Source organism: Chenopodium album, chromosome 14 (genome assembly GCF_948465745.1).
Source record: "Chenopodium album chromosome 14, dcCheAlbu1.1, whole genome shotgun sequence".
NCBI lineage: Eukaryota > Viridiplantae > Streptophyta > Magnoliopsida > Caryophyllales > Amaranthaceae > Chenopodium > Chenopodium album.
In genome coordinates, this window is record NC_137847.1 from 14,009 (window position 1) to 33,824 (window position 19,816).

Sequence of the window (19,816 nt, forward strand, 5' to 3'; positions counted from 1 at the left end):
TGGTAAGGCTATTTTTGAGGTGGTTTAGTGATATTTCGAGTTAGTGGGGGTAGTTTCGGGCTACAAGATGATTGTTCCCGGTGGTGTTCTGCGGTGAGTCAATGCCGAAAAATTTGGTTAATGATGGAAATCCGTCCATATGTATTATTTTACAACATTTTACCTATGTAGTTTCTTATAAAATAAAAAATAAAAAAAAATTAGGTAGTTTCTCCTAAAATTTAAGTTTTATATGGTAGTTTCTCATAAAAATTCCTATTTTATAAAATGAGATAATCTAATATATTATCTCTTGTTGTTGATTAATGAGAATTTATGAGAAAAGTTTTTGAAATTGACCCATTTATATACAATTGAGGAAAAAAAAAAAAATTGGAAACAATGATAGATGATTATAAAAATAGGGTCCGAGATTGAATCTGCCACCAGATCGCATGCCGTGGTGTCCTGCGCTCGGGACTTCCACGTCCCCTAAGGCCCTTTTTGGTTTTTGACGAACGAATTGAAGGGATTGGCGGTTTGGTTGGCAGCGGCCGAAGAATTTGGAATTGTACCTCAAATTTGGATATTCTCATCCTGAAACTTAAATCTAATCTGATTATCAAATACTCTGTATAATTTTCGTTGAAAAGCCATTGAATATGATTTGTTGGAACTGATGAAACAATTGAATTGAATTAATGTCGCTTCTCCGCAAGCTCTTCGACTATCGCAAGCCAATTGACGGACTCCTGGAGATATCTGATAGACTGTATGGTAATTGCCTTCCATTTTCGCTCTTCGTCTTTCTCTTCCTTACAGTATTTTTAACATACATTATATGTTCAATTGCTTTCTTCTACCTTTCCTATATATAATTTTTAGTTATATTTACAATTTAACTCGAATAGGCATCATTATGTTTGCTGTTCTTAGTTTACTGATATTTGCTTCAACCTTCTATTATTAGCTTTTTAAGTTAAATTATACTGAAATCTATTTCTCGTTGCCCGTTTTTTTTTTTTTAAATAATTATGAAGCATTGTTTGATTGAAGATGATCCACAAACAACTGAATTTTTGTTTTGCATATCATTTTTTTTTTTTAAAAAAAAAAAATTTAATCGAGCATCTGAAGTCAAATATGGTATCAATTTAATTTGTATTTTAGTTTTTTTTTTTTTTATATAGAGAATTGCTCATTTTAGTGTATATGTTTTATTGTTACCAAAGATTAGGGATTTCTGATATATATATATATATATATATATATATATATATATATATATATATATATATATATATATATATATATTTATTTATTTATTTATTTGTTTGTTTTTATTTTGGGAGGTCAATGGATTTTTAATTTTTATATTAATCATCTACTTATTTTTATTTTTGTTATTTTTAATTTATTTTTACAGTCTTTGATTGTTGTTTTACTACCAACTCATGGGAAGAGAAGAGATATAAAGGTTACTTAGCAGGCATAGTCAGTCAGCTACAGGCACAATTTCCAGATACTGCATTGCTGGTTTTTAATTTCCGGAAGGCAGAGGTGGAGACCTCGATATCAAAGATTATGTCGGAATATGATATGACCATAATGGATTATCCAAGGCATTATGAGGGTTGTCCTATCCTTTCAATGGAGTTGATCCACCACTTTTTGCGTTCAACTGAAAGTTGGCTTGCACTGGGGCCACAAAATGTATTGTTGTTGCATTGTGAAAGAGGTGGTTGGCCAGTCCTGGCTTTTATGCTTGCTGCACTTTTGATTTATAGGAAACAATACACAGGGGAGCAGAGAACCTTGGATATGGTTTATAAGCAATCTCCTCGTGAGCTTTTGCCATTGTTGTCACCTTTAAATCCCATCCCATCGCAGCTTCGATACCTTCAATATATATCAAGGAGAAACGTTGCTTTACAGTGGCCTCCCTTGGATAGGGCATTGACTTTGGATTGTATAATTTTCAGACGTGTACCTGATTTCGATGGAGAGGGGGGTTGTCATCCTTCATTTCGGATTTATGGACAAGATCCTCTTGGTAGTGAGGATAGAAGTCCAAAATTATTGTTCTCAACTCAAGAACAATGCAAAACTACCCGTACATATAAGCAGGTGATTTTCTGCCAATAAACGTAAGACACAACCTTACTCATGCTGGAATTACTAGTCTTCTTGGTAATACATCATTTGCAACTTTTTGATACTAATACATTAGCATTTCATTCTTTTCTCCCTTACAGTTCAAGTATGATCTTTGTTTTTGTGCCTTCACTCATTTCATCATTACATGTTCATCATCTTGTATGCTTTGTATTTCTGTGTGCTCCCCCCTCCCCCTCCCCCTCTGCCACCCCTTACTTTTTTGTATTTTTTTTTTTTTTTTGAATTGGAATACATGTAGACATGTAGTGGTTGTTTTAAGCTGAATAAATGCTTATCCTTCCTATTTTATAGCCATCCTCCGTTTTTGATGTAGGCTCATGTAGCTGTTGAACTTGGCCCTTAACCTTGACTTCTTCTTACTGTCCTTGTCTTTCTGCTGTGTCCTGCTAAGTCTTTAAGTCCAGGACTCCAGTTTTCTGTTGTTTGTTTAGTAATAATATCCTTGGTGTCATTGTTCCACCTTGCAAAATTGTTGTCTTGACATTTAATTCTGCTGATAAGCAATCAGTACATACGATCTTTTCTTTAGCCTTCTATTAGCATTTTATTTTTACTGAGATCAATAACAATTTGCCTTTGTACATCACTTTTGCCCCCCCCCCCCCCCCCCTCCTTCCCCTCCCCTCTTCACTGTACTCCACTGTAAGCCTTATTTCCTTTTATTGTGTTGAGTTGCCCTTTATAAGGAACATGTCCTGTGATTAATGATATAAACGGTACATAGTGGTTCACAAGATCATAACTTCATAAAGATGATATCCTATACACCTTGCAGTATAAATGGCATGCCAATATTAATGCTTTTTGAATTGTTTCTAATTGGTGTAGGCTGAATCAATGATTGTTAAAATTGATCTAAACTGTAATATCCAAGGCGATGTTGTTCTCGAGTGTACAAGCCTCTGTAAGGATATGGAGCATGAAGACATGATGTTCCGTATCATGTTCAACACAGCTTTTATAAGGTCCAACATTTTAATGCTTAATCGAGATGAAATTGATACGCCGTGGGACACTAAGGATAAGTTTCCAAAAGATTTTAGTGCAGAGGTTTGTCTGTTAGTAACAATTGTTTAGTTATTTATCTGCTTGGTATAAGCTGATGGATTTTCAATCTGCCTAATGAGAAGATTTTCCCTTCTATCCCTACTGTAATTAGGTTCTGTTTTCAGACATGGATGCCTCTGCTTCTATTGTTGCTGCAAATTTCTCGTGCTTTGAGGAAAATGAGGGCCTTCCAATGGAAGCATTTGCTAAAGTTCAGGAGTTTTTTAGTCATGTTGATTGGCTAGAATCGAGTGCTGGTGCTGCTCAAAGTGTGATACAAAAAGTTCCACCACCACACAGTACATCCGAACACTTTGACTTCGCTGCTGCTCCAGATGCTCTGAATATCAGTCCAATGTGTAGATCAAGCCATCAGAAGCCAAAGGAAGAGAAGAAATATTACATTCTTTGTAAATCTGAGGACAAGGATGATCAGGTTTTGCTTTGTCAAAAAGTATCGAAGGATTGCAATCTGGCCCAGTTGCTTCAATATCAACCTAGGGAAATTGCTCAAACTGCTCTCTGCCCAGAAACAAGAATGCTTTCAGTCGCATCACAATCATCAGCAATTACTAAGTCACCGCTTACTGCTTCAGGAAGCAAGATCCCAACATTAAGGAGTGGGCCTCTGCCACCTCCTGCAACTCTCAAACAGCCATCTGTTGATCCTTCACATGAAGATTCTAGCATTATGGCTGGATGTCTACCAGAATTCTCATCTCCTTCAGAAAATCCTCTAAGAAAGGATCCATGTTTTGAAATGGCAACGTCATCACTTCCATCCCCTCCAAGATCACATGTGAATCCTTCAAGACTAGAAACAACCCTTAAATCTCCTTCTTCGCCAACACTTTCTAGTCCACCTCCTCCTCCTCCTCCTCCTCCTCTTCTTGCTGCTGCTGCTGTGCCACTATGTCCTCCAACACTTTCTTTAGATGAAAAGTCAACCAATGATGCTGATGTTTACTTACCACCTCTACCAGATGTTCTTCCCAAAACTTCTGATAAGCTGGAAGAAATTGGACCTCTGCCATCCCAGTCTCTTGCATCACCATATAAAAACAGTGCAGCAAAGTCTAGACCTTCCCCTCCCCCACTTCCTCCCACATCTTCTTTGAAGGAGAACATTGGAAAATCTGTACCTCCCCCAGCCCCACTTCCCCCTCAGAAGTCGGGTTCTTCAAAGTCATTTCCAGCACCCCCGTCACCTCCACCTCCTCCTCCTCGTGGTCTTGGACTTCAATCCCAGCAACCACAAGTTTCTCCATCTGTTCCTTGTGCACCTCCACTTCCTGTTGGTCTAAATAATGGAGCTTCAAAGTTGGGTACTATTCCAGATCCAACAGTGCCTTTAAGCTCTCTGAATATGAAGGGACGGAGTATTTCACGTTCTTTGGTACCAAAAAACTCCCAAACCAGTAAATTAAAGCCATTGCACTGGTTGAAGCTGACTAAAGCAGTGCAAGGAAGTCTTTGGTCGGAAACTCAAAAGTCTGGAGAGACCTCAATGTATGTTGCTTGGAAAGGAATGTGGTGTAGGGCCTTTAGTTTCTGAAATATATCATATCTCACAATTGCCATTTTATGTTTTTATCATCCTAGTGCTCCAGAAATTGACATGTCAGAACTGGAGAATCTCTTCTCTGCTTCAGTACCAAATTCAGCTCAAGGAACTACCATTGGAAAGTCTAAGTGTGGTCTTGGAGCTCCCAAATCTAATATAGTGCAACTGGTTAGAGTTTAAACTGTTCATGTTTTTGGCTGACAAGGTACTTGTGCTAGACATGATTTTTTCAATTGAATGGATGTGTCCACTCCCTAATTTTTTCTCTACATTTCTTTCACTTTTTCATTTTTTCTTTGTTTAGTTCCTTTAATTCATCCCTCTATTTTCATTGTTTCATTTTTTGTGAAAGATTCCTTATGACAATTCAGGTTAGAAGACTTTAGACCATTTTAGGAGTAATACTTTGTTATTGTTATTGTTGAATTGATGTGTCTGGTAATGGATATATGAGGATGCATATTGGTGTGAATAATGGGAGATTCTTAGGCTTTAATCTCTTCATCTTATCTTTGTTTGTTTATTGCCACATATATCTAATTTCATATTTATAACAATTATGAAAATTAGGTAATTGAAACATACATATATAAGGTGGCGAATTTACCAAGATCCTACTTGATGGATTAATGATTTTCTTATACATTGACGTACATAAAAAGTTAAAGTTTAGTCAATTAGACAATTAGATTAGACTATATCAAACCAAAAAAAAAAAGATCAACTAAACTAGACAGTAGAAATTTCAAACTAGAATACCTTATTTTAGGTGAAGTATCAAAGCCTTAATGCTCTTGGTTAAACTGAATCAGTTTTCTTCTCCATCTTCTAGCTTGGTGTAACTATGCTGGATTAACTTTAAAGTTTCCCGCAACAGCCAAATAGTTCTGCTGGCAGAGACAAAGAATGATTAGGTAATTGGGTACTTAGTAAGAAACATAATTCTCAACCCAAAAAAGAATTTAAAAACGATGGCAGAAAATATCTGCCAGCAGGGAAAAAGGAAAAGATAGACAAGTACATAGGCTTAACTGAAAACTCTTCTATTTTTGTGCTGCCAAAGATTTTGTATTACCTTATTACGATGTACAACTTTCTCCTCAGCAACTGAATTTTTGAGTTGTATAGTGGATTCAGAAAACTCATTTGCTGATGAGCCTTGTAATCACCGTACTTTAAGTTTCCCGCATCAGACATACTACATTTCACCATCTTGCTCATCTTCAGCATTTATTTACTTCTAGAACCCACACTCTGCTTATCTCAAGTTCTCAACTCCCTGTTTTTGCGCTGCTTGACTTAGGCCAAATAAGGAACACTTGGGAAGCTCTTTCTTGGTTTGGTGTTTTGTCTAAGCTTCCAAGAAGATCAAGAACCTATCCATTGTAGCTGAAGTGTTGGTACATGACTAGCAACTCCTAGAAATCTGTTTAACCTCTATTCACTACTATAACAGAATTGGTTATATTTATTTGCTTGAGATAGTAGGAGTAGATTTGCTTCTGGACCTATTATTCAATTATATTAATTCTGAGTAATTGTAATGGTTGTCGATATTTTTGTCTAAGTAAGGTAAGTCAAGTGACCATTAGAAGGATGGTCTTCTTTATCTCTGATAGGAAATAAGCTGTTTTCTTTCACTCATCTAACTATCTTCCCTCCTCTGTGAAATGCTTTTTGATTCATGGATTCATTGTTTTATTTTTATGTGTGGTATACTTTGATTGTTTGATGATTTTTCATTGTGCAGCATTCGTTCAAGCTTTGACTGCTGTAGATCTTAGTGATTTTCAGCATTAGCTGTACAATGCATACCCCAATTTTGGGTTCACACTTTTTAGATGTTTACATAATTCACATACAATTTATCTATGATTTTTGACACTACATATTCAATAAAAAATTTCCCTCTTTTTCACCATAGCCTTCTCCTCAAGAGAGGGGGTCTATTGCAAGAACCAACATGTTTATGGATGGGACATAGTTTTACACCTTTTAGTTTGCTTTTCTATTTTTTTTTTTAAATTTTAGTTTCTGTTCTTTTTTCTGGCTTACTTTTTCACTGTTTTCAGATATTTACAAATTACAATTTCATGTATACTTGTTTGATAGGAAGCAACCTTTTCCTTCCTTGATTGTCACTACCTGTACTTATATTTGATTGTCTCTTACAGGTTGATCATCGGCGAGCTTATAATTGTGAGATCATGCTCTCAAAAGTCAAAGTTCCATTAAAAGAACTGACGGTATGCTGATCTATTTTAAATTTTCAACTAATACAGTTGGTGTGTTGAACCCCTACCAAATATATCCAATTGTCATCTTGTATGCCATATGATGTCGCTTGCATTACTTAAGAATGTCTGCCCTAGAAAATATTCGATTCGATTTTATTGAATAGCGATTTATTACATAAAAAATATGCATTATTCAATACAATTTGTTCTTAACTCTGAATTCTGAAAAGAAGTTAAATTATAGCCCTGTTTATAAATTTCGCATTGGGAAGGAGAAACTGATCTTGTGTACCAAGAAAATTATCTTTTTATATTATTATTGTTTTAATCTTAAAATGGTCAAATTCACTTAAAGTTAGTGTGTTTCAAGGTTTTGGAGATACATTGAGGAGTAGCCAACTTTTGCATTGGCTGACAAGTAAATAATTAATATTGCATATCATTGGAATTTCAAACCGACAAGTGATAGACTGATAGAGCATTATTTGCTTAGTGATAGATCATATGGAATACAAAAAGTTAGTCAAGAAGATTGATAATGTGGCATTTAGGGAGTCTTTTTTATAGCTATATATTTCAGCCCATGGATCTTAAAGTTATAGAAAGAACTTCACTTGTCTGAAAAACTGGTCCATGAGCTTTAATTAAGAGAAAGCATATGTTCCTTGGTAGCTGTAATCGGAGTATTTAAACTTGAGACTCCAGAAATTTATGCTGGTGAAAGTTGCATTATTGAACCAAAAGCTGCAAACAAGCTTGGGGGGTGCTTCTGAAATCATGTTTCCTATTGTAGGAAAACTATTGACTTCTCTATCCTTAAGCTGTGGTGATTAGCTGTTTTTCTTCCTTGTGCTCTTCATTTGGCTCAAAGGTTGTTGGTCAGCTGTATAAAAACTTTCTTTTAGGAAAACTTGTTTAAGTTACAAATACTGTATTATGAGCCTGCAATATAAAGGGCATCATTTGTTTCAAATTTATGTGTCATCCTGCATGTCTAAAATTGGTTACCACTCTAATAATTTCATGAAAAATATAAAAGAGCCAAACTTCTGCTGTCAAGCTCATTAGGCTTATTAAATGGAAGGGAACTTTATAGGATGCATGAGTGAACTGGCTGAAATCTGCTTTTTAGATGATTAGTACTCCGTAAGAGATTTGAAAGTTCTGATTCTAGAGCTTTAGCTAAAGGTTGACTTCATTTGTGGTAATTAAACAACAATAAGTAAATTTTCTTTATGTTGTGGGAAAAGAACATTGTTCATTTGAGGTTTGTAGTTATCTACCAAAAGGTAGACAATTACCTTTATTTGTTCTATGTAATCAGGTATTGTTATCATTGATTAAATTGATTGCTCACATACTTTTAGATCAGATCTGCACAAAGTGAATACAGTATGCTGTTGAAAGTAACTAGTAGTAACTATTAACTATTAAGCTTTAAAAATGAGGCTAAACCTCTCTCAGTCCAATTCAGCTAATTCTAACATTTTTGTAATATAACTTGAGCCAATCTAGCCTATCTCTAAAACACTTTAAGATGAATAGCTTTGATTCCCTCCAATATTGGATCTTGTCTACAGCTAAATTCTAATATATTTTCTACATCGGGAAAAAAAAAATTACTATTTAGCACTTGGCTCTAGGGATGTGAGTCACCGAGTTGTTTTAGTCATGCGTTGTGGAAGCATTTTGTTATTGTGGTGTTTCATACGTGGTTGGAGTTGATGTGACATAATTTTTAGGAAAAATTGAAACTATTGATCCCACCTTTGTCACTTCTGCTCAAAACAATCTCATTTTTGCTTCTCATTTGCTCAAAACGATCCTTTTTATCTATAACTGGTCTAACTTGTTATTTTTTAAATTTTTTTTAAAAAAATCTCTTCTGCCTCCCCAACCTCTTCAATGGAGACCCACCATAACCACCGCCACCACCAGACCTCTATAACTAACACCAGACCCCCACCCAAAACTCCCAACCCTACCCTTCCTCACTTGACCAATGTATTCTACTTGACCCTCTGAAACCCAACCACCCACCCTGAAACCCCTAAACCCAACCACCCAGCTACCCCAAAACCCCCTAAACCCGACACTCCATTGTCTCCATCCACCCACAAAAACCCTTACATTCGACACCATAGACCCCCAAGAAACCCTCTAAATCCGACCACCCAGCCACTCTAAAACCCTTTCAACCTTGAATCCCCGAAATCTGATCACCTCACCCTACAGACAATCATATAACAGTGGTAGGGAAAAAGGGATTGACAAGGAAGGGGGGTGGGGCACTGGGCCCCTCCAAGGAAGGGTAGCTGGGTAGGCATGGGGGGGCTGTTTCAGATTGGGATTCGAGAAGGGGGAGGAAGGGGGCTGTTTTTTGTTTTATTATAAATTTTTTTTTAAAAAAAAAAATTAGAAAAAATAAGACTGATTAGAAGGTGAAACGTGGCAAAGCACCTTCTAAAACTGATTACCATTTTCGGAAACCGATGAAGGGACTATTTGAGCAGATGGGGGTAAAAGGTGAGATTATTTCTAGATTACGTAAAGGTGGGATTGTTTTGTGTAGAAGTGGCAAAGGTGGGATTATTCATTTCAATTTTTACAAATTTTTATTGGTCATTCCAGCCTTTCTTTGGCACACATCAACTGTTTAACCTTTTGTTGGGTGATTTAGGATATATCCATTCGGCAAGCTTAAAAGCCATATATATATTAGGTAATTTTTAAACCATGATTGATATTGTGGTCTCTAAATTATCGTATGATTACTAAGCTTGTGATTTTGAGCCCATGTTATCTAGAATATCGTTGGTTGAGAAACTAATTTTCAACTTTATGTTATGTGTCGGTCATTTGATGTCCAAGGCTAGATATTGCTAACTTGGTTATGATCAATTGCTGAGGCAGAGTGTTTTATTGTCAGTTTTGCAAATCACATATTTTCTACACTTTCCTAATCAAGAATTGTTTATGAATCTACTTTGGGAAGTAGCTTCCCTCTCTTCCTTCTCCTTCTTTCTCAAACCCTTTGTCTCCATTAATGAATTCTAGAGGGGCTTCCATCAATTTTACCGATGAAAAGTGCCAATCTTTATTATTTTTTTGCTTTCTTTCTTGAATTCTGCTTTATTTTTAGGTTTTAATAATTTATATCCTTTTGCGAGGCGCTTTTCTCCTTTCTTTGCAAAAGACTTTTTTTTCTTCTCTATAATGAATTCAGATCCCTTTTTAGGTTTATTCATGGGGAAGACAATCTGGATTCAAAGGGTTTAGGGTTTTTTTTTTTTTTTTTTAAAATCTATTTTTGATACGAACAATAATAACACGAAATAAAAATGTCGAGGCCTCCACTTGGAAAGATGCAAAGACATCGAAGAACATTGCTCGCATTGAGCTTGAAGTAGTGAAGCTGGAGTTGTGTTTGAATATGCTTAAATTCTTTTGATCGTGGAAGTTTTGTTAATTCTCTATATCTTTTGTGTTTTATTAATCTTGATAATATTTGTAGATGCACTATGGCTTATTATTAATGATTTTTTCTAATCTTAATCAACAAACAAAGAATTTTTTTAATGGTGCATTATTTTCATTTTTTGTTTAATATCATCTGCCTGATAATGTTGTTGAACTTTCTTGGTTTCAAGTTCATATGGATCCTCTATATCTAACATAGGATTTTTTGTATTGTATGCTTGGTGCAATTTCACATAAAATTTGTTTTGACTTTATAGGCTTATATCCTTTCTCTAGAAGATTCTTCTTTGGACATTGATCAAGTTGAGAACCTCATAAAGTTTTGCCCGACCAAAGAGGATATGGAGCTACTTAAGGTTCGTCTTTTGCACTCTTATCAAACATCTGTAACGAAAAGTTTTAAAATTGTGTGTCTTATAGTATTATAGTCTCACAAGGATTATTAACTTTAATGGGATATATCATGTCATTAATTTTTTTTTTCCTTGTAATTTTCACCTCTAATTTATATCAAATATCATGAAATGCTTACAAGATTTATTTTGGCTAATGTACAAAGAAATTCAAAGGACAGGTTGATAAGCTTGGGAAGTGTGAACAGGTATGCTGATTTCCTTTTTAAAGGCTATTTCTCTTTGTTATTGGAGCCCAACTGATTCAAAAGCTGGCGGTTATTCATGGGTTGCATATGGTGCTTTTGTCGTATTGATGTCTAAATTCTTATTTTTGTGTGTTTATTTGTTAAGAGGTTTGGATTATGTTTATACATCCTGATGATAAATAATCAGTCTTCATGATTCATATGACTAACTTCCCAGTCTTCCCACCAAAAAATTTATGTTGGTAATATTCGGAATATTTTTTATATTGGTTGGTTCATTTGGCTTGTTTACCCAACTTGTAAGTGAAAAACTGACCCAACTTGAATAACCACCTTCTGAAAATCAATGTATGAAATTGATTTTCTTTTCACAAGAACACAGACCAATATGTGATCCGTGCCGAACTAAACAACTCATCACATGGTTAAACTTAGAAAGCCTGATTCAAGTTTTAGTTGTTTATGTGCTCATTAGACAGCCTTTGGTGAAGCAAGCAAAAGTGATCAAGAAAGCAGAAGCTGTAAAGCCATGTGTTTACCTATCATGATGTTGGCTGTTTGGCTTCATGAATAAGTCAGAAGCTTACAAGAAAAAAGCAATCACAGAGTAGTTGGTATCCATATATGCAAACTCCATACAAGAGCTAGATACTACTTGTATTCTCTATCTATAAACTAGATCATAATATCACGATCAGGGTTTTGAACATATCTTGTAGTCTTCTCTAAAATCAAGCATGGGAGGTGTCAATTCTTTTCTACCCTATCTTATTCGAAAGGTTAATGTGGACATGAATAACAAAATTTGCCGCTTTATAACCTATATAACTCGCTCAAATTACGAAACTTGGATTTAATTCCAGATTTTTATATTAGTATTATACTCCTTGTGACACTTATTATGACATGTAAGTTTATAGCCTGTCTGAGTAAAAAAAAAAAAAAAAAAAATGGAAACGAGAGCTTTATTGCCTCTACAATTTCATCTATTGCAGTTTCCTTCAAAGAGGTAATTGTAAGGGTCTTTCTCAAAAAACTTTTGTCTATTTTAGTGGGTCAGGTTGCATATTGCTGGAGATTCTGGACCTCCAAGACCTCCTCCTAACAGGACTTATGCGAGGTTTTTGACTTTTTGTTGTTTAATACCATTTTATGACAGCTATTATTAGAATTAATGCAAGTGCCAAGAGTGGAGGCTAAGCTAAGAGTTTTCGCGTTTAAGATGCAGTTTAGTAATCAGGTAAGTGTGTATACTCCTGGCTTTAAAATATCTTCTCTGCAAAATTTTGATTACTGGTTTCTGATTTAGGCTTCTGATCTTAGGAAGAGCCTCAACATCGTGAATTCCGCTGCAGATCAGGCAAGTAATTAATTAAGTCTCTGTGCTTTTTACCCTTTCACTATAATTTTATTTATTATTTGGAAAATTTGTTGAAAACCATCTTATAAAACCAAATTTTGTTGAAAACCATCTTATAAATTTTTTTTTGTCAAAGCACACCTATTTAAAAATTTTTTTTGTCAAGTCCTACCACTCCCCGGATTCCGACTATTAACTTGCATTTCCAGTGTTGACTACCATGTGCACCTCACGTGACCCGCTTAACCCCACTTTTCTTTTATTTTCCCTCCATTCATTCCCCTCTTCGTAACTCCTCTGCTTCAAGCAATTACGGAAAGTGGTGGGACTTAACAAAATTTTTTAAAAAAAATAAATTTATAAGATGGTTTTCAATAAAATTTGGTTTTTAACAAATTTTCCTTATTATTTTTTTAATCCTTGACTGTAGGCTGGCTTTAATTTTATATTTCCCCTTATTCCCATGCTGTAATATATGGCTATGTATCACCAATTCACCACTGTTTTATCACTATCTTAGTCATGCAACAATTTGTGTTCTCCAGATCAGAAGTTCGATGAAACTCAAACGAATTATGCAAACAGTTCTATCACTGGGAAATGCATTAAACCAGGGTACAGCTAGGGGTAAGTTGTATCCGATTCCCATTGATTTATGCCTGCAAGTGATGCAACATTAATTTTTAGCGTGAAATCATATAGGATTTTCAAAGGAAATGCCCTTTCCCTGAATAGATCCTCACGGGGTACAGCTAGGGGTAAGTTGTATCCGATTCCCATTGATTTATGCATGCAAGTGATGCAACATTAATTTTTAGCGTGAAATCATATAGGATTTTCAAAGGAAATGCCCTTTCCCTGAATAGATCCTCACGGTGATTTTTTTTAATGACGTATGTCTTCCCTAATATAGAAAAAATATAAGAAACTCATCACAATTTAAAAAAAATTATAATGATTTTTGATTGCTAGGAAGTCTCCTAGCGGCTAGCGCCTTGTGGATGATGTTTAAGTTCTATGGTCAAAGAAAATTTTGAGAAGCTATGTAAAACTTAAATACCTACAGTGACTTTCCATAAATCACAAATTGAATATAGAGTTTGAAAGAAAAAATTCACTGAAATTGAAAATTTAGGTCGAATTGTGTACATCTTAAGCTTGGTTTGACATAAAGGTAGTAGAATTGGTCATAGATATAAATGCAATATTTGGGATTATTGAGATCCTATTTTTGGAAGTATCATTTTGATAATTTGCCATTAAGGCTTGTATTTATTTTTCTAGCCAATCATTGTTGCTTTTTGGTCTATAGAATTTCGTGATTGTATAAATTTAATCTCATGGATTTAATTGCCAGTAGTTCCTTTTTTTTTTTTTTTTTTTTCTCTCCTATTCAAGCTCTGAACTGGATTTTGAAAACATGTGGAAAAATGTTGTTTTTCTCTAGAAGAGAATTCCTTTTAGATGTTATCTTCCACTTGTATCCATCCATTAGTACAGAGTTTTTCTATGAGTGGTGACCCTGACTTCTGGTTTCCAATGGTGCTGTTGTGATAATGAATATGTATTGGGGCTGTTAGAAATATCTCACAAGTATTGGTGGGCTTATTATGTTTTCATGCAAGAGCTTGTTGCTTGAATGCTTGATCTCCACTCTAAGTTTGCAGAGAAGACAGTATTTGAAGCCAGTAGTATACAAGAGATAATTCTAGTGTTACTATCAAGGCATAAATTATTGCAGTAAAAATAATTGGGCATGGTTTTAGAAGAGTATCTGAATAAGTATTAATGGTGTCACTTTTTCCTGGGTGCATGGATAGAATGGAGTCTCTTTTGGCTGTGATGACATGTTGGTCAGAGTTTTTCATTTCAAGAATTACATATTTGTTTCATATGTCCCTGTCTTTCACCTAGAAATGGCATTTACATCAAATTTATTAGGTTCAAAACATTGATTTGATAATATTTTTTTGCTAGGCTCTGCTGTTGGTTTTCGGCTTGATAGTCTGCTGAAGCTCACTGAAACCCGTGCACGTAATAACAAGATGACTCTAATGCACTATCTTTGCAAGGTATAGAAAAATGCCTAGTTTCGTAAGAAATGCTTTGCTCAAGTATTTTGTTAAAATCACTTACATACAAAATGCAACGCCCAAAGTTTAAGACAAAATGATAGCATAGAAAAACAAAGATGTCCCCTTCAGGTCCACAAGTACTTTTCCTTGCTTTGGCAGTGTTCCCTTGTAAAAACAATAAGATGCACAGTAAATATTTGATATATCTATCACGGAGCCATAAATGATTTCATTTATGACCATAGAAAAAGTTGTTATGTGGCCATATTAGAAAGCCCATATTAAGAGCAAGTGCCATTCTCACATCTGTCCATTCTTGGTGTAATACTTATCAGTCCATTATTGGCTTCATTCATGAAATAATTATGAGTCCTAGATCCATGTGGACAGAGTTGACTTTGAAACAGTGGGTTTTGCTTGGTTAAGCTTCAATCCAAGACCAGGTAAAGTTTGAAGCCCAATGCTAAGTCGGTAGCCCTGATTCAAAAAAGTCTCTCCTTAAAAAGTGCCTCCACCTCAGTTACAACATCCTTTTCTACTGAACCTAAAAAATATTTAATTCTGACAATATTTTATCCGAGTGTTAGTTTTGGTTTGTGCATGCTAAGGCATTCCCTTCAACTTATCCAGAAAAAGTTTCATCCTACAAATGTGATTTCGATCCTTTCAGTGAAGCTTAAAGTCCTTTTCCACTTTTTAAAGCTTAATCTGTCCTTGCCCAGAAAAATTGTGTAGTAGATAAAGATTGGTTCAAAATAGGAGGCCCCTTGCCTGCTCATCATAATGAGCGACAGCCATGCAGCACACCTGTATGATAGTAGAGACTATCCCATTAAGGATATGTTTTCTTGTTCATATTTCAGGGGCTGGCGAGGTTTTGTGCTCAAATTGGGTAATTAGCTTATTGAATTTTTCCAAGGTTCCTTTCTATTTCAGTTCATTTCAAAGTGCCAGAGCCCATAATCCCAGTGGTGATCAGCCAACATCTAATAGCGAGAAAAGTTAAAAGTATTAGAAACCAACACGCTGTTTTTCTTGGTTCCTGGGGCCCTATGTTGTCATACCCTTTGCTTATGCTCAAGCTGCATGGAATTGATTTGTATTTGGACTTGAGAGGTTTCTTGCATGATTGCAGTTTTTGCAAATAAAAATTTATTCAAGGACTTGATTTCTTGTTTATGTCTGTACTGCATGGATAAAATGTTATGTATGCACCAAAATGTATAATTAATTTAATCATAAGCAATATCAAGTTTCGTTTGTTCTTAATATGTTGTGCTTTGTTAAAGCCTATCCCTGGCTGTTGTTTTAGGGGTAACTAAATGCCACTATGAATTAATCATGACGACATATTAAATGATCATAACGCCTTTATTTAATTCCAACCTCTCCTATACTCTCTTAGCCTTGTTTCTCTCTTCAGCGTAGCCCCCCCCCCCCCCCCCCCCCTCTCTCTCTCTCTTCCCCCAATTAGCCACCACCTTGTGACCACTGCCAGCGTTCACCGAAGCCCACTGCCACCAATGTATCAATTAAAACGATTTGTCAATATTTGTAAATTTTTACACGAATTATGAGAATTCTGAGTTAATATTTATTTGCCATAATATAGGTGACTGTGTTATGCGCCTTTGTCATGGTGCTGGCACCTTGTTTACATGTTTTTACCATGGTATATTGTTATAGGCGCATAAGACATACAGGATACACCTATACTATGGTGTAGTTGCAAAAACCAACTGCCTATCTTATTTTTTGTAAAATAAAATAATTTAATTTATTCAACGACATGGAAGATTCCTCCTCAGCCTCCAAGGTGTATGCAGACTGTTGCTGTCAGAATAGGTCCCACCTGATTGTCGGACTCTTGATGATCGGAAATTTGGTGGCAGTTGGTATGGGTGGTGGCAAGCATAGAAAAGAGTGAAAAAAAATTAAGAGGATGTTTTGGTCTTTATGTATGGTATCATGAACGGTTTTTTTAAAAAAAAATTGTTTTTTTATGTTGTGATTGAATTATCTGTTGTAATATGTGATTGAGGTAGCATCTGTGATGTACAGGTGTTTTACTTGACATTAATGTGTAAGTTGCTATAAGATCCTTTGGCGTTGTGTTAAGTACTTCTAAGCCCAATATTTTTCATTTATTTTGCTGATGGTTCATAGGTGATCTCTGAAAAACTTCCAGAGCTCCTAAATTTCTCAAAGGATTTTGCTAGCATTGAACCAGCTACAAAGGTACATCTCTCAGTTTCCATTGGCAGAATCTGTTGTTGCACTGGTTCTGATAAGATAAAACCTCCAATCAGATCCAACAAAAATTTTTGACAGAGGAGATGCAAGCAGTTCACAAAGGGCTGGAAAAGGTTGTGCAGGAATTGTCCATGTCGGAGAATGATGGGCCCATCTCAGATGCATTTCGGAAGGTAGTAAAAATAAAGTTTTTTAATTCGTCCCCCAGTGTTTAGCTCTATCAAAAAAGCATACTGTACATAATTGTGATATTCTTGATTGATATCATCAGATGCAGCTCCTCCTATTGCTTAGCAAAACATAGTTTTGTTAATACACCGCGGATAAAAGGTGCGTGGTTAATATGTCACTGTGGAGTAGTGACTAGTCAATAACCCCATGATACTCTCTCTACACTGTCTACAGTTATTGCTGTGTATTTGTTGATCCTTGATTTCCTACTGGTCTGGATGAAACCACCTTTCTAATATTCTCATCAGAGCCTATTACACACATTCATATCAATAATGATGTTGCTAGATTTTATTTTTTTTTATTTATCTCAACTGTTTTATAAGTGTGATAATTGCCCTTCACCAAAGGGTCTTTGATTGGTTGAAACTGCAACCTAGGGCAATTTAAATTATAGGGAAATTCCAGATGGTTTGTGATTTAAAAAAATTCCCCTTTTGGAATTTCACAAACTGGAGGTCACGTCTAGAATTTTTCTAAATCATATGGAACAAACAACAGGTACCCATCGTCCATAGCATTATATATTTTGTCTCTGTAAGATATTACTCTGGGTAATTCCTTTGGAATTGTCTAGGAAGATCACAAAATGCTTAACCAATAATACTTTTTCAGCAGACTTGTGATCAGAATACTTTTCAGAAAGAAGGAAATAATTTTGGAAAAGCACTCATAGAATTAATCTAAATTGAAACTGTACTTGATATACTTTTAAAAGGCGAGTGGTAAGAGTGTCAATTCACATAGTCACTCCCTTACATTTTAGGTGCCTTCAATTGTTCTTTCAATTTTTCAGAATCTCAAGGAGTTTCTCTATATTGCTGAGGCAGAGGTGCGCTCGCTGGCATTACTTTACTCTCGTGTTGTATGTCTAAAGCCTTGAGCTTTCTATCATTGTTTAGGGTTTCTGTCTATAAGCTTAAACTGTCAACTCACATAATCAATGGTATGCAGGGTAGAAATGTTGACACTTTAATAGTGTACTTTGGGGAAGATCCAGCTTGTTGCCCATTTGAACAAGGTAATGTCTTCCTCCAATGAATCTAGTTGCATCCTTATTCAATAGAAATAGGAAGCAATGTGGGAAATTAAATGAAGAGATAATAAAAGTAATTATTTGCTTCATGTTTATGGGTAGAGTTTTGATCTTGTAATTTTCCTCGTATTATTTCTAAAAGAATGTGAACAAATTGAAATTACAACCCTATGGTTTAATAATGGCTTGACTTCTATAGTTATACTCTTGGTGAGGAAATTATTTTTGTATACGAAGGTGCCATAATTATTTGCTTCATGTTTATGGGTAGAGTTTTGATCTTGTAATTTTCCTCGTATTATTTCTAAAAGAATGTGAACAAATTGAAATTACAACCCTATGGTTTAATAATGGCTTGACTTCTATAGTTATACTCTTGGTGAGGAAATTATTTTTGTATACGAAGGTGCCAACAAGTTGGATGTTCATTAATGAAGCTAGACTGACATGCCTGCTTTTGTGTGTGTGTGTGTGTGTTGGGGGGGGCAATGGAGCATGCATCTAACTACACGTCTAGTAAGCGGCCATAATTAGTGGGAATGAATATAGATTGTGTGTGTGTGTGTGTGTGTGTGTGTGTGTTTTTTTTTGGGGGGGGGGGGGGGGGGGGGAGGGGGGGCATGCATCTAACTACACGCTTGATGAAGAATATAGCTTAGATTTGTATGTAATTTTGTTAGGAAATTTTGTGTTCATTACCACTTTACCAGGCATCTAACTACACATTTAGTAAGCGGTCATATTCAGTGGGAATGGATATAGAGGGGGGGAGCATGCATCTAACTACTCGTTTGGTAAGCGGTCATATTTATTAGGAATGAATATAGAATTATATGTAACTTTGTTAGGAAATCCGAATCTTATGTTCATTACCATATTATTGAAACTCTTACCTCCAATTCTCCCATTTGTTTTTGTTCATAAACTTCAGAACACACAGCACCACCTTTTAAATGGTAATGATATTTTGTGAAGAAAAAGAGGTATTTAAGGAAGGACTAACATTACCATGGGTACTAGGTATTGAGGCTAAAAAATCATTTTATTACTAACTATCAAACGGGCCATAACCACTATATAAACTTTCTTTGTGTTGCATATTGGCATATATGTAAAGTGATCTATCTGGTTCACTTCTGTCATGTTCTATTGTAGTTGTCACAACTCTGCTCAATTTCACAAGAATGTTCAACCGAGCACATGAGGAGAACTGCAAGCAACTCGAACTTGAGAAAAGAAAACTGAAAGATGTAGAAACTTAGTTTAGGACTCAACGGGAAATTAATAATTGATTTTGACCCTTCCAATAATGATTAAAAAAAAAATGACTGGAGTGAATTAGATGTAGAAACTTAGTTTAGGACTCAATGTGAGCGGTTGTAGCAAAATTTGTAAGGTATTTTCTTTAGGAAGAGGGGAGGGGGGGGTGTGGAGGGGGGGCGGGGGGGTGACTGGGTGAGTAAGAAGACTAGGTTCAGCAGCTACTCATAGGGGCTGAGTTGTCACGAGAAGGTTATCACCTGTTCATTTGCCGCCTCCAGTTCTAGCTTTTGTAATACTTGGTAAGAACCCAATGTTGTATGGTGCTTTCAAAGACCCTCTGCTTTGTTTTTACTGTTTCACTGTATTATAGTACTCAAAATATCAACATGCCACTACTTGCCTACTTAGGAAATGACACGTGAGTATTAATGAAATGAATTTAAAGGTGTACGAAATCTGTATATTCTTGTATTATAGAAGCACTGTATAGGACTAACGAAACATAACTTTGA

The 19,816-nt window shown here is 35.5% G+C and overlaps 1 protein-coding gene across 13 annotated transcripts; it reads left to right on the forward strand.

Annotated features, from left to right (window-relative positions):
* Positions 1-316: 316 nt before the first annotated feature.
* On the forward strand, positions 317-19,475 carry LOC145579726 (formin-like protein 13). Of its 13 annotated transcripts, none has more exons than XM_081636962.1 (17): positions 317-756; positions 1,406-2,106; positions 2,986-3,207; positions 3,317-4,713; positions 4,807-4,936; positions 6,943-7,014; positions 10,743-10,841; positions 11,045-11,086; positions 12,246-12,326; positions 12,396-12,446; positions 12,992-13,073; positions 14,424-14,518; positions 16,688-16,759; positions 16,853-16,947; positions 17,802-17,870; positions 17,960-18,026; positions 19,197-19,475. In XM_081636962.1, exons 1-16 carry the CDS (start codon positions 681-683, stop codon positions 17,979-17,981), a joined length of 3,306 nt encoding a protein of 1,101 aa, XP_081493088.1. In that variant the 5' UTR covers positions 317-680; the 3' UTR covers positions 17,982-18,026; positions 19,197-19,475. The 13 variants fall into 13 exon arrangements, 5 of the variants coding, with proteins under 5 accessions (XP_081493088.1, XP_081493085.1, XP_081493086.1 ...); XM_081636959.1 differs by having other exon boundaries at positions 16,831-16,947; positions 19,197-19,474; XM_081636960.1 differs by lacking the exon at positions 11,045-11,086 and having other exon boundaries at positions 16,831-16,947; positions 19,197-19,474.
* The last annotated feature ends 341 nt before the right edge of the window (positions 19,476-19,816 follow it).